The sequence below is a fragment of the Harmonia axyridis genome, chromosome 3, assembly GCF_914767665.1.
Source record: "Harmonia axyridis chromosome 3, icHarAxyr1.1, whole genome shotgun sequence".
NCBI classification, from domain to species: domain Eukaryota; kingdom Metazoa; phylum Arthropoda; class Insecta; order Coleoptera; family Coccinellidae; genus Harmonia; species Harmonia axyridis.
This window is the reverse complement of record NC_059503.1, coordinates 646,103-659,493: the sequence shown is the minus strand read 5'-3', so window position 1 is coordinate 659,493 and position 13,391 is coordinate 646,103. Positions and strand designations below refer to the sequence as shown.

The window sequence follows — 13,391 nt, the reverse complement described above, 5'->3', positions numbered from 1 at the left end:
TGTGGCTTATCCGCATAGACCAATGACTTTACATAGCCAAACGTGAAATTAGGCGGTCACCAAACGTGTCTTTCAATAAATCGATTGTGGCACGAGCTGTGTGACATGTTGCGCCGTCTTGTTGGAACCACAGCTCCTGGACATCATGGTTGTTCAATTCAGGAATGAAAAAGTTAGTAATCATGTCTCTATACCGATCACCATTGACTGTAACGTTCTGGCCATCATCGTTTTCGAAAAAGTACAGACCAATGATTCCACCAGCCCATAAAGCGCACCAAACAGTCAGTTTTTTATGGATGTAACGGTGTTTCGACATACACTTGAGGATTAGCTTCACTCCAAATGCGGCAGTTTTGTTTGTTGATGTGACCATTCAACCAGAAGTGAGCTTCATCGCTGAACAAAATAAAATGGACGTAGTGAACCATTATTTTCGAAATAAAATTGCACTATTTGCGAACGTTGTTCAGGCATGAGTCTATTCATGATGAATTGCCAAATCAAACTAAGAATAAATCACATGACAGCTGTTGATTCGGTCGCCATCTTGAACAGTAATGCCAACTTAAAGTTATAAACCCCCAAACAAAAAACACCCGTTATATTCAAAGAACTTCTTTTCTTTTCCAATGATTCGGGGAATCTGCCATTTTCCTTCATATCTCCAATTTAAGAACATCTTGTATGATATTGCAAAAAAACGAATATCTAGCTAGGATTGGGTTTCATTGATTGTTTGATAAATTGTAATCAAGCACTCATGTTTAGTAATTAATTCCTGTTTATCGATTTTGTATTGACTTCTTCTTTTGGCAGTTTAATAACTGAATTTCAGCATAATTCGGCAAATTGTTCGTATTCAAAAAATTCTCAGATAATTACAAGTCCGCAAATCTTTTTCATTTTGAGAGATTCTAAAATAAAATTTTCAATGCAGAAATTCAAACAGAATGATTAGCATTCTGCCTTCCCAAACAGGCCTAAAAAAGGAAACTAAACATCTATCTCGAATAATTCTCCTGTCATATCGGCTTTGTCAGAAAGTCCATTATTACCTTCTATTTTCGCTGAAACAAAGATGACAAATACCTCCTCGTCCAATTCCAACATAAGGAACACTTCCTTAGCTTTCCCTCCATCTCCGGAAATCCATCCGGGAAAACCCGGAACGAAAATATTTATCCTGTCCGCGACCAGAACTGCGCCAACAGAAAGCGTCCCCAACGAAAACAAACCATCCGGTATAATTTCAACCCTTGAAAGTTGCCTCGGCGAGACTCCTTCTCTCTATTTAGTTAGGAAATCTCGTAAAAACCACGGCTCCGAAGAATCAGCCGATCCGATACCCGATGAGCGAATGGGAGTCCCGGATATATCCCGGATTTTCGCTCAATTTCAACCGGAGTTCCATTTGCCGAAATGATCACCGGATGAGAGGTGCCAGCGCAAATAGAAAAGGAATCTGTCGCGTGTACACAATTTTTCGCGCTGAAATGTGTGAGGGTAGACGAGTTTTCCGCCATTATATAGGTTAGGGATCGGAGATATTTGGGGTTTGGTATCATTCCAAGGAAATCTTCTAGCTACACTGGGATGAAAAGTCTGTCAGACTTTGTCATATAAAGGTACGCCACTGAATTCTCACTACGCCACTGTCTTTTTTAATAATGAAGATACAAATCATTTCAAATTTTCTTCTAAAACTTCTTAAAAGGGCATCGGATCACTTAGAAGAGACAGTTATAACATATATGGATCACAGTGCTCGCTTCTTTACTCCAGGAATTTTTTTGGTGAACCACTGGTAGTTGAGAAAAATGTTAAGAGAAACATTGATCTATTACTGATCTTTATGGTTTCTTGTTGTTTGTCGTATCTGCTACCGATATCGATGAAAAGAATTTCAAACAATTCTCTGGTAATCCTCAAAAAAATCTAAATTATCATAAAGATCCAATAAGTAAGCTGTGATAAATAAATTGATTATAAGTTTTGGTACTTATTTACCCAATCTATAGCAAAGATTGGTAAAGTCATTAATCATCACAAAAAAGGAGGACTACAAGAAACACCCTGTATTCAAAAAACAAAGCGTTAGCGGTCTCATATTCACAAGACTTTTTTTTTCCTAAAACTAGTCTTTGTTTTTAAAATAAATGCTCAAATATCAGGAAATACGAAACTTTGCATGGTCAATACTTCAATGATATCAAGAAAATGTTTATTTCTGCTAGACAAAACTATCGAAAATTGTTGAACGAACACATGCAAGAGGTTAGAACACGGTCAAAGGCCGAAAACTTCCCAACTTTCGTGCCAACAAGATCGCATCAATTTTCTGTACCGCAACGCCACAACTCACCACAACTTTTATGCTTGTTTGGCCTCAGCCATAATATGGCCATTATGTAGTTCCGACGTTTGTGTATATCCTCGTTATGCACCGTGCTATTTACCGATAGCACCACCTGCTCCAGCATCACTGACTTCTGCCACCTTCTGTTCGATTTTTGCGGTATTGTTGTATTGACAGCGGGTCATTGGCGGCGGATCCATAGGGTCGCAGAATATAAAATTATGGAATTCGTTTGTTATTCTTTTGAGTTGAATTTTTGCAGATTTTGGTTCAACTTATTCCATAAAACTCCATCTGTATATGTTTTTGAAATGGCCTCCATAAAAGATTCAACGTAATTTCCAAATATTTCATATACTATATTGGAAAGATCACTTCTGTACAAGAAAATAAAAATTTGATTAAACTTTTCAAGTGGTGATTTTAGGAGTGTGGCAGAAAAATGAAGGTTTTCCATTGCAATGTTCGTTTTGATTAAAGAAAAAAAAGGAGTATATTTTAACAGATATCTATGGATGTTCCTTCAATTCTAAAAATTCATGGGAATATTGTACTATTTCATTGATTGATGCGATTACGTAGATCACGAAAATGCTTGCAGTTGGACAATTAATCCATTATTTCATAAATTATAGGTAACGGGTATTTTTTTCGAGGTATATAGCTTTAAGTTGGCATTACTGTCCAAGATGGCGACCGATTTAACAGCTGTCAAGTGAATTATTCTCAGTTTGGTTTGGCAATTCATCATGAATAGACTCACGCCTGAACAACGCTTGCAAATAGTGCAATTTTATTTCGAAAATAATGGTTCTGTGCGGAATACGTATCGCGCACTACGTCCATTTTATTTTGTTTAGCGATGAAGCGCACTTCTGGTTGAATGGCTACGTCAACAAACAAAACTGCCGCATTTGGAGTGGAGCTAATCCTCAAGTGTATGTCGAAACACCGTTACATCCAGAAGAACTGACTGTTTGGTGCGCTTTATGGGCTGGTGGAATCATTGGTCCGTACTTCTTCAAAAACGATGATGACCAGAACGTTACAGTCAATGGTGATCGATATAGAGCCATGATTACTAACTTTTTCATTCCTGAATTGAACAACCATGATGTCCAGGATCTGTGGTTCCAACAAGACGGCGCAACATGTCACACAGCTCGTGCCACAATCGATTTATTGAAAGACACGTTTGGTAACCGCCTAATTTCACGTTTTGGACCTGTGAATTGGCCTCCAAGATCTTGTGATTTAACACCGCTAGACTACTTTCAGTGGGGCTATGTAAAGTCATTGGTCTATGCGGATAAGCCACAAACCCTTGACCATTTGGAAGATAACATTCGCCGTATTATTGCCGATATACGACCACAAATGTTGGAAAAAGTCATCGAAAATTGGATGTCCAGATTAGACTACCTCCGAGCCAGCCGTGGCGGTCATATGCCAGAAATCATATTTAAAATGTAATGCCACAAGATTATCTTGCGGATAAATAAAATTCATGTCAATCGAATAATCCATCGTTGTTTTATTGCAAATTTAAAGTTCTATAACTCTAAAAAAACACCCTTTATAAATCTGAAATTTTACAAAAAAATTTGATAATTTTCTCGAATCTGACACTTCTTCTGAACATCAGTTTCGCACTTGAAACCTCACTATGGTTTAGATGAGAACTCGATCTCTGAAAACTGTTTCGATTTGAGGGGTCTGTGACGAATATTTCAGAAGATAGAACGATTCTAGGAAAGAGATTAAATTTTTACTGTTTTTCCCCAAATTTAGAGTTCAAATTTCCTTGAAACTGTGAGATCTACGAAAAGTCGGTGAGCAGTGTGAGAATTGACGATCCATAATTAGCCAAGTTTCAAGTTTACCCCAAAAATTTTTTTTCTAGAATTTTCCATACCTTGATCTTTTAAAATTTATTCGCACGTCACTGGCCCCATCTAACGAACCGTTCATAAGCATCAATGGCCCTTTTAGCACTTCCCACTCTTTGTTCGCACACGCAACAATAGATCGAAATACCCAAAATACTGGCCTAAACACCAGATTCGTGTTTTGTGGTTTTGATATATGACATGTCGTCCAATCGATATATCTTGCAAGTCGTTAAACATATGGAATCGAAGACACCAGGCTTGTGTGGCTTTTACCTTCCATCTGATTGTCCTTGAAAAGCACAAAAGGATGGACCGAAGTTTTGACAATCGTTTGACATAAAGCTCATTGTTGCGGTAGGAAGATCAAGCCACCCAGGTGTTGCTCGAACAGATACCTTCGAGATGTGTGGTTCCGTGAAATTTCTAGGTGCCAAAACCGTACATAACATTAAATCTTACGTTTATTTAGGGCAAGGGAGATCAACCGAAAGAACAAGCCTAATTTCGCCCTTCTTAGAAGGAAATCTGTCTACGTCGAGGTATCCAGATGTAGGAACGAAAAAATTCCATCCAACGATATTTATTTTCAATGCCGGCATTTTTCTTGATAAGAACGCGTTGTTCCTGTTCCTATTTTCAAGCCGGAAACAAGAGGAAACAGGTTGAAAAGGATATTAGTTCTTTCATTCGCCCGCGGTTATACGAAACGTTGATATTACACTTCCTCGTGAGGGCGGAATCGAGCAGTTGGTCAAATTGCAAGAAAAAAAGTTCATATCTTAAAATTTTTCAATATTCTTTTACGTCAAAATTATTACATTAACTGTCAAGAACGGTAAGAATATTTACTGATCGAAGACAATTGTTCACAGGAGTAGCGTATTGTCTGAGATGGGTCAATCTTGAGGTTGGAGATGCTTTCATCTGTTTCAGTATGATCCCCTTATTTTCTCCTTGATTTGAATTAGTTCAATTAATTTTCACCTTCAGAGTAATAAACAAGAGGGAGCATATGTCATTTTCAGTAAGAAAATTTTGTCCCCAATATGAACTATCAAATTCGATATGAAGTGCGCGGATATGAAAACATATCAGTGATTCGATATTTCACTCAATTCGCGAGTTTCTCCGCAAAGAACGCACTACATGTACCAAAGTGAATCAACGTTTCTATGAATTCAAAATATATTGAGATGAATACCTCAATATATCATAAATTCAGAAAACAAAATATTTCAAGCGCGCCAAATGATGTGAAATAACAGATGACACTAGGAGAGCAATAGTTGCCAAACTAAAATTGTTAATTTGAAAATATATCACAATCCGACAACGTAATCTGAACATGTTGGGGACATGTAAAAATTGTGTATACTCCCCTCTATCAATGTTTATTAATCTATGTTTCCACTTGATTCCTAAAAAACGAGAGTGACGTTTATACGGGGTGTTAGTGAATCAGTGCGACAAACTTCCGGGTAATTAGAGGGCATTTATTGGCAATCAAGAATTTTCTCTTCATCATTGGCGCACATACGGATACTGATCTCTTTTTATTAAAGAAAAAACGTTACACCATTGAGATATTTCAAGCTGAAAATCATTTTTGAAATCTTCAACCAATCTCATGCTCTAATTTTTTCCATATAAATGGCGCCCCATATGAAAAACTCATGAGAGATTGTAGTTTGAAAGATCTCACGGACGTTCCTTACTCGAAAAAGTTGACATTTTGCTCTAAATTTTCAAAAATATATTTTTCCTTTGTGGGAATGAAGCTATGCAGTTTTATCCTCATATTTTCTAAAAGTCAAAGGTAAGCTGTGCCTGTAAAGAATGAGGAATCAACAACAAAATTTCCATCTTCCAGAATCGATTTTCCTTTCGTGGACTGGACCAGTTGTCTTACACCGCCTACTCATTTCGTCCGCTTTGCTTCGGCCCTGTTTACATTGCACTTCTTTGCAAGTCGCATATGAGACAATATCCCCAGGATTCCGCCATCAACTGAGATTACACAAATTATGAAAATAATAGCCGAATACTAGAGAGTACATCTTCGCTTGCCTTGTGCAACTCGCTGCATTCGGGAAAATTGGTTATTTCCATTCGGAAAATGGGACGGCTGCAGTAATGAGCCGGGCTCGTAATCTCCATACGGAAAGTAATCAGGGAAATTTGTTTTTCGGTCAATAGATTTCATGGCTAATCAAGAAAATATATCTGGAGAAACGCTCTCATGAAATTCGTATACTTATGGGCAGCTGTCACTGTTCAAGCTGTCATTTTTTACGTTTGACAACTTAAAACTAGGTTATCACTAAAAATGGAATGATACACGCTTCAACATCGCATTGGAATTGTTCAAATTCACTACAAAAATGATGAACATTTTGCAGTCACAGTTCAAAAAACTAAAGCACTTTTGGCCTTTGGCACCTTCTTGGCCAGCAATACTGAAACTGATGAAAAAATTTGAGCTTTTGAGACAAGTTAGAAAATGTAAAGAACAACGTCCTACACAAGCAACGAAACAATGGAAATTTTGCAAGAAAAGTTTCCTGGAAAAAGTATTCGAGTGTACTATTGTATATGAGCCAACATGTATAATACACCTCAAACAATAGTTTTTTGGAGATTTGTTAATCAAGAAAGCTAGTTGCTCAAACGGTCTGAGGAATATTGTTTCACAGGACCAAAATCTAATAGACTTTTTGTTAAAAAATATTATAAAAAGTACAATCCTAAAGATGAAATTGAATTTCGTGATTCCAACCCTTCCTTGCTCCTTATCAATAGAATTTCAAGAAATTATACCTAAAGCGTCCATAGACAGTCAAATTCAACATGTTCATTCAAAAACTCCTAAAAATATCTGCTTGTCCGAATTTTGGAGGAATTCATCGCAATATTTCTGCTTATGCTTTACTATCTAAAAGAGTTTCTCAGATATACATTTACTCTGATTCCAGACAGTCTACATGCATAATAACAGTGCTTCCACATTTGAAAACATTCAAAACTGTTAAATCAGCATATCCATCTGCAAGTAAGTTTACTTGTAGTTGGGTCGTATAAGATAACAATGAAAGATATAACCTCCTCTGCCCACCAGTTCCTTCATAATGAAGATATAAATTTCTTGCGTTCTCCATTTAGAAATGTTCTTGTTACAACTCGAAGTGCTTCATTAATTCTTCCATTGTGTTGAACAAATCTCTCTCTGAAATCCGCTATCAAACGACTTATTTCCATTTGAATCCAGTGACATTTCAACTTTGTTTTGACGACTAGGGTAAAATTATAATATTAACGAATTGCTCCTACACTTCTGTCACTTGTTTCGATAGAAGAATAGAGTTATGAGCTATAGTGTTGGATTATGAAAGTTATTTAATTTAATAATGAGAAGTCACTCCTGAGTGTTGGCCATTCAACTTCTACTTTTTCAAATATTACGAGTATAAGAAGCTACACACGTGTTTTTGAGAGCTCGTTTCCTGAACTGATTGCTACATGCATTTTATTCATTTCATCACGATTTTTATTATTTTCAAATTTTAATCTCGAAATATCTCGAAAACGGTAAGACTTTCATAATGGGATATATATAAATTTATAATTTTGTCATAGCAGGTGGGTTATTCTCTGATCTACATTTTCCCTCGGTTTGACGTGGTCTTTACGGGACACCCTGTATATCGTTTGGAATTTTTTTTTATAATTATTGAACTGAGGAATCGAGCTAAGAGGTACCACTCAACTTTGTCAAATTATATTTAATTTCCCATTTTAATCCATTTTTGGTGGAATAATGATATCTTTATCAACTAATGAGACTCTTTATTCTTATCAACTCAATGAGTGTTTATAACAAAATTTTTTCCTTGTGTGCAGTATATCAGTCATTGTCAATATCAAAGAGAAAAGAGACATGATAAAATTACTATTGATTTTCATCCCAGCTATTCTTTTCGTGCAGAGTAAGTACCTACAGATCTCAAAATTTCGATAGGATTCAATTTATTTTTGTTGTTTAGTTGAAAATTTCAAATTTATTGATCGAATCCAAGTATTGTATTTTCTATTCAGCTGAAATCCAATCAATTGTGAATATTCCATTGGCTATGACCATTAGAAGTTTTCCAGTTAAATTAATAAAAATCAACAAAGACATGACAACAATAATAATATTTTTACAAGAATTTAAAAACAAGAAATTCATTTCGACTACCAAAGAAATTCTACTAACTCTAAATTGAATATATCTATTTTCATATCAAAAATTATGACGTTTCTCTTCCTATATAAAGGGTGTTTTTTTTAGAGCTATAGAACTTTAAATTGCAGTAAAACAACGATTGACATGAATTTTATTTAACCGCAAGATAATCTTGTGGCATTACATTTTAAATAAGATTTCTGCCATATGACCGCAACGGCTGACTTGGAGGTAGTACAATCTGGACGTCCAATTTTCGATGACTTTTTCCAACATTTGTGGCCGTATGTCGGCAATAACACGGTGAATTTTGTCTTCCAAATGGTCAAGGGTTTGTGGCTTATCCGCATAGACCAATAACTTTACATAGCGCCACAGAAAGTAGTCAAGCGGTGTTAAATCACAAGATCTTGGAGGCCAATTCACAGGTCCAAAACATGGAATTAGGCGGTCACCAAACGTGTCTTTCAATAAATCGATTGTGGCACGAGATGTGTGACATGTTGCGCCGTCTTGTTGGAACCACAGCTCCTGGACATCATGGTTGTTCAATTCAGGAATGAAAAAATTAGTAATCATGGCTCTATACCGATCACCATTGACTGTAGCGTTCTGGCCATCATCGTTTTTGAAGAAGTACGGACCAATGATTCCACCAGCCCATAAAGCGCACCAAACAGTCAGTTTTTCTGGATGTAACGGTGTTTCGACATCCACTTGAGGATTAGCTTCACTCCAAATGCGGAATTTTTGTTTGTGACGTAGCCATTCAACCAGAAGTGCGCTTCATCGCTAAACAAAATAATATGGACGTAGTGCGCGATACGTATTCCGCACCGAACCATTATTTTCGAAATAAAATTGCACTATTTGCAAGCGTTGTTCAGGCGTAAGTCTATTCATGATGAATTGCCAAACCAAACTGAGAATAAATCACTTGACAGCTGTTAAATCGGTCGCCATCTCGAACAGTAGTGCCAACTTAAAGTTATATACCTCGAAAAAAACACCCTATACATATCAACAAAAACTATCCCAAATGAATCGTTTTTATTCTTTTCAGCTGAAGCACTGAAATGCTACAAATGCTCAGCGACCTCCAAGCCCGACTTCAAAGAGTGTCAAGAAGTCGATAACAGCACCAAGATCGAAACATGCAAGAAAAAGGGTTATGTCTGCGTTGCCGTCGGCTTGGACTACCGTAACGGGACTAACATGGAATATACCAATATCAGAAAATGCACCAGCGACAAGCAAATCTGCCTGCGCTATCGTTTTGGTCAGAAAAAATACGATGTAAGAAGATGTCAAGTGTGCAATAAAGACTTGTGCAACACCATAACGATGGCTCCTCGTGATCCTTCGGATGAGTCTGATCCTACTAAGTCGAGCCCGCCGTATGAAGGACCTAAGGGTGAATCCAAGGGAGGAGCTGAAGGTGAAGCCAAGGAAGGAGCAGCCTAACTAAGGGTGAAGCCATGGGGAGATCTAAGAATGAATCCAATAAAATGATTTAACATATAAGCAGAATAAAATATAAAAATTGATATCAAAAATAGTTTCTTTGGATAATAAAAAAATTCAAAAATAAAAAACTATTTAAGTATATTATAAAGAAACTTTTCTAGCTTTAGACAGCTACCTAGCTCCTACACTTCTATCACTTGTTTCGATTGAAGAATAGAGTTATAAGCTATAGTATTAAATTATTAAACTTATTCAATTTAATGAGAAGGCGCTCTTGACTATTGGTCTGTAGTGATTCAGTCTGCTCATAGATGGCGCTATGGTTGTATGCGCCTCAATACATCGACCCCAGCGTATTTAAAGGCGTCGTCGCATTGCAACCGATTCACTTCTCCACGATAATAATAATAATCATAATAATAATGTTTATTGACTAAATGAGAAGTTGTGTCTTAGGCAGAGATCGATGGATAGCCTAACTGACGAGTCCACCAGCGATCTCGGGACGAAACACCAAAACCCCGGGAGAGGGCGTACCTCGTACTTGGCTCGAGAAAATTTCTCCAAAGGCCATTCAATTTCTCCTTCAACTAGTATACATAAGGAGCTACACACGTGTTTTTGAACGTAGATACGTTTTCTGAGCTGATTGCTGTATTTTATTTATTTCGTCACTATTTCTGTTATTTGCAAAGTTTAATCCGGTAAACATAAACTCACTAATGTCGAATTCGTTGTTAAATTCAACTCTGTCTATCTGTATGTGGTCACTTCATCCGAACGGACAATCCTAGAATTTTCCAATTTGTTTGTTAATGTTGAAACTCCAGCTAGAGGTTCAAAATATATACTCTTTCGAATTTTTTTCCTTATAATTATAAAACTGAGGAACCGTGCTAAGAGATCTCATTCAACTTTGTCAAATTATATTTAATTTGCCATTTTCATCCATTTTTGTGGAATAATGATCGTTATCAAATAATGACACTCTTTATTCTTATCGACTTAATGAGGGTTTATAACAAAAATTTTTCGTTGTATGCAGTAGTAATTGTCAATATCGAAGAGAAAAGAGATATGAAAAAATTACTATTAATTTACATCCCAACTATTCTTTTCATCCAGAGTAAGTACTGTTATGGATCGTCTATGTTGTTTTCAATTTTAGAATATAAAGAATATTTAATTTGAAATTTGATATTTCGATCAAATAACAATATAAATTTTAACTTTTCAATATTTCAATGACTTTTCTCAGGAGGGTTGAAAAACTCAATTTAGGAAATTAGAAAAATTTAATTAATAATGAAAATTAGAAATGAAACTAGTAACTCTAATTACCTAAAAATACCTTCATGTGATTAGAAATCCGATAAGATTCAATTTATTTCTGTTGCTCAGTTGAAAACTATCAATTTATTGATCAAATGTTTTTTCAACATCATTGTATTGAATTTGTATTCAGCTAAATTCCAATCGATTGTTAATATTGCAAAGGTTATGAACCTCAGAAATGGAAATTTTGAAATAAAATTCATAAATAAAAATCAACAAAGATATTCATGACAACAATAATAAGATTCTAACAAGAATTGAAAAACAAAAAATTAATTTCAATTACCATTGATGGCTAACAGACAATTTTCAGACATTAGATAACAAATTTTTTCAAATTGAATATCTCTATTTTCAAATCAAATATTGTGACGTTCCTAATCTTTTTATATACATATCAACAATAACTATCCCAAATGAATCGTTTTCGCTCTTTCCAGCTGAAGCTCTGAAATGCTACAAATGCTCAGCTTTCTCCCAACCCACCTTCGAAGACTGTCTCAACGTCGATGACAGCACCAAGGTCGAAAAATGCACGAAAGAAACTGATGTCTGCGCTGCCGTTGGCTTGAACTACCACCGTAATGAGACATACATAGAATATACAAACATCAGAAGATGCACCGACAAGAATTACTGCATTGGCTATAGTTACGCTTACAATGAAGAAGATATAAGAAGATGTCAAGTGTGCACTACTGACTTGTGCAACACTATAACGCTGCTTCCTTCGAATGTGACTAATCCTACTAAGTCGAGCATGCCGAATGGAGGAGCTAAGGGTGAAGCCAAGGGAGGAGCTGAGGGTGAAGCCAAGGGAGAAACTAAGGTTGAAGCCAAGGGAGGAGCTGAAGGTGAAGCCAAGGAAGGAGCTAAAGGTGAAACCAAAGGAAAGCCCAAGAATGAAGCCAAGGAAGGAGCTAAAAATGAATCCAAGAGAAAGCCTGAGGGCGCACCCAAAGGGGGAGCTAAAGATGAAGCTAAGGGAAAACCTAAAGGTGAAGCTAAGGGAAAGTCTAATGGTGAAGCTAAAGGGGGAGCTGAAGGCGGAGCAAAAGGAGAAGTTAAGGGAAAACCTAAGAATGGAGCTAAAGGAGGAGGTAAGAATGAAGTGAAGGGCAAGCCTAAAGGTGAAGCCAAGGAAGGAGCTAAGGATGAATCCAAGGGAAAGCCTAAGGGAGAAGCCAAGGGAGAAGCTAAAGATGAAGCTAAGGGAAAGCCTAAGGGTGAAGCTAAGGGAAAGCCTAAGGGCGAAGCTAAAATAGGAGCTAAAGATAAATCTAAGGGAAAGCCTAAGGGTGAAGCTAAGGGAGGAGCTAAAGGTGAAGCCAAGGGAAAGCCTAAGAATGAAGCTAAGGCGAGAGGTAAGGATGAAGTGGAGGGAAAGCCTAAGGGTGAAGCCAAGAAAGGATCTAAGGAGGAATCCAAGGGAAAGCCTAAGGGTGAAGCCAAGGGAGAAGCAAAAACTGAAACAAATGGAAAGCCTAAGCGTGAAGTCAAGCAGGGGCACAAGTCGAAACCTCCTACGTTTATTTCTTTTGCACCTAAGTCAGGATGAGTTTGAATGCAAGGATAAGTGATTTTGTTTCTTTTATAAATAATCGAAATTAAATAAATAAATAATTTAATAATATAATGCCTCGCTGTAGAGGTAGATGCAGTTGGTTGTACAGAGGTAGATATCGAATACTACAGTTTTCGGCTATCGATTGTCTTATCTTTTAGTAATATTCACTGTACTAACAGACATTTTCCCAAAATCAATATCCTCAATAAATAACTTGGACGCTAACAAATTATTGCACTCAATAGAAATGAAAATTTATGTTTTGTTTAAGAATTTCAATTTAAAGCCTCTTGCGAAATTTAATATTGATCACTTAACCAGAACCATATAAAGTCCAAGAAGAATTTAAAAAGCAGAATAAGGAAAGCACTGCCATAAAGTCCAGGGGCCAATTACAGCCTTGCTGACAATCTATACACAATTATTTGCAGTTGACGCATAAATGACGAGCGCTCAAATGCTCCTGACTTCACGTCAACGCTTTTCCCATTTTGTTTTCGATATTCAATGTGAATCTTCTATAGTGCTGCTGTCTCTATTAAAACGAGA

At 36.6% G+C, this 13,391-nt stretch overlaps 2 protein-coding genes across 2 annotated transcripts; both read left to right on the top strand.

Moving 5' to 3' along the window:
* Window positions 1-8,157: 8,157 nt before the first annotated feature.
* On the top strand, window positions 8,158-10,020 carry LOC123674954. Its single transcript, XM_045610140.1, has 2 exons — window positions 8,158-8,234; window positions 9,537-10,020. The coding sequence occupies exons 1-2, from the start codon at window positions 8,186-8,188 to the stop codon at window positions 9,935-9,937; spliced, it is 450 nt and encodes a 149-aa protein (XP_045466096.1). The 5' UTR covers window positions 8,158-8,185; the 3' UTR covers window positions 9,938-10,020.
* A 940-nt stretch (window positions 10,021-10,960) lies between these two features.
* Window positions 10,961-13,100, top strand: LOC123674929 (coiled-coil domain-containing protein 8 homolog). The gene is made up of 2 exons (XM_045610102.1): window positions 10,961-11,066; window positions 11,716-13,100. The coding sequence occupies exons 1-2, from the start codon at window positions 11,018-11,020 to the stop codon at window positions 12,831-12,833; spliced, it is 1,167 nt and encodes a 388-aa protein (XP_045466058.1). The 5' UTR covers window positions 10,961-11,017; the 3' UTR covers window positions 12,834-13,100.
* The last annotated feature ends 291 nt before the right edge of the window (window positions 13,101-13,391 follow it).

Bases quoted from the DNA above. Each gene is read 5' to 3' on its own strand.
- LOC123674954 (XM_045610140.1), top strand. From the start codon at position 8,186: ATGATAAAATTACTATTGATTTTCATCCCAGCTATTCTTTTCGTGCAG. The intron at 8,235-9,536 runs GTAAGTACCTAC...TATTCTTTTCAG, and splicing joins AGCTATTCTTTTCGTGCAGA to CTGAAGCACTGAAATGCTAC.
- LOC123674929 (XM_045610102.1), top strand. From the start codon at position 11,018: ATGAAAAAATTACTATTAATTTACATCCCAACTATTCTTTTCATCCAG. The intron at 11,067-11,715 runs GTAAGTACTGTT...CGCTCTTTCCAG, and splicing joins AACTATTCTTTTCATCCAGA to CTGAAGCTCTGAAATGCTAC.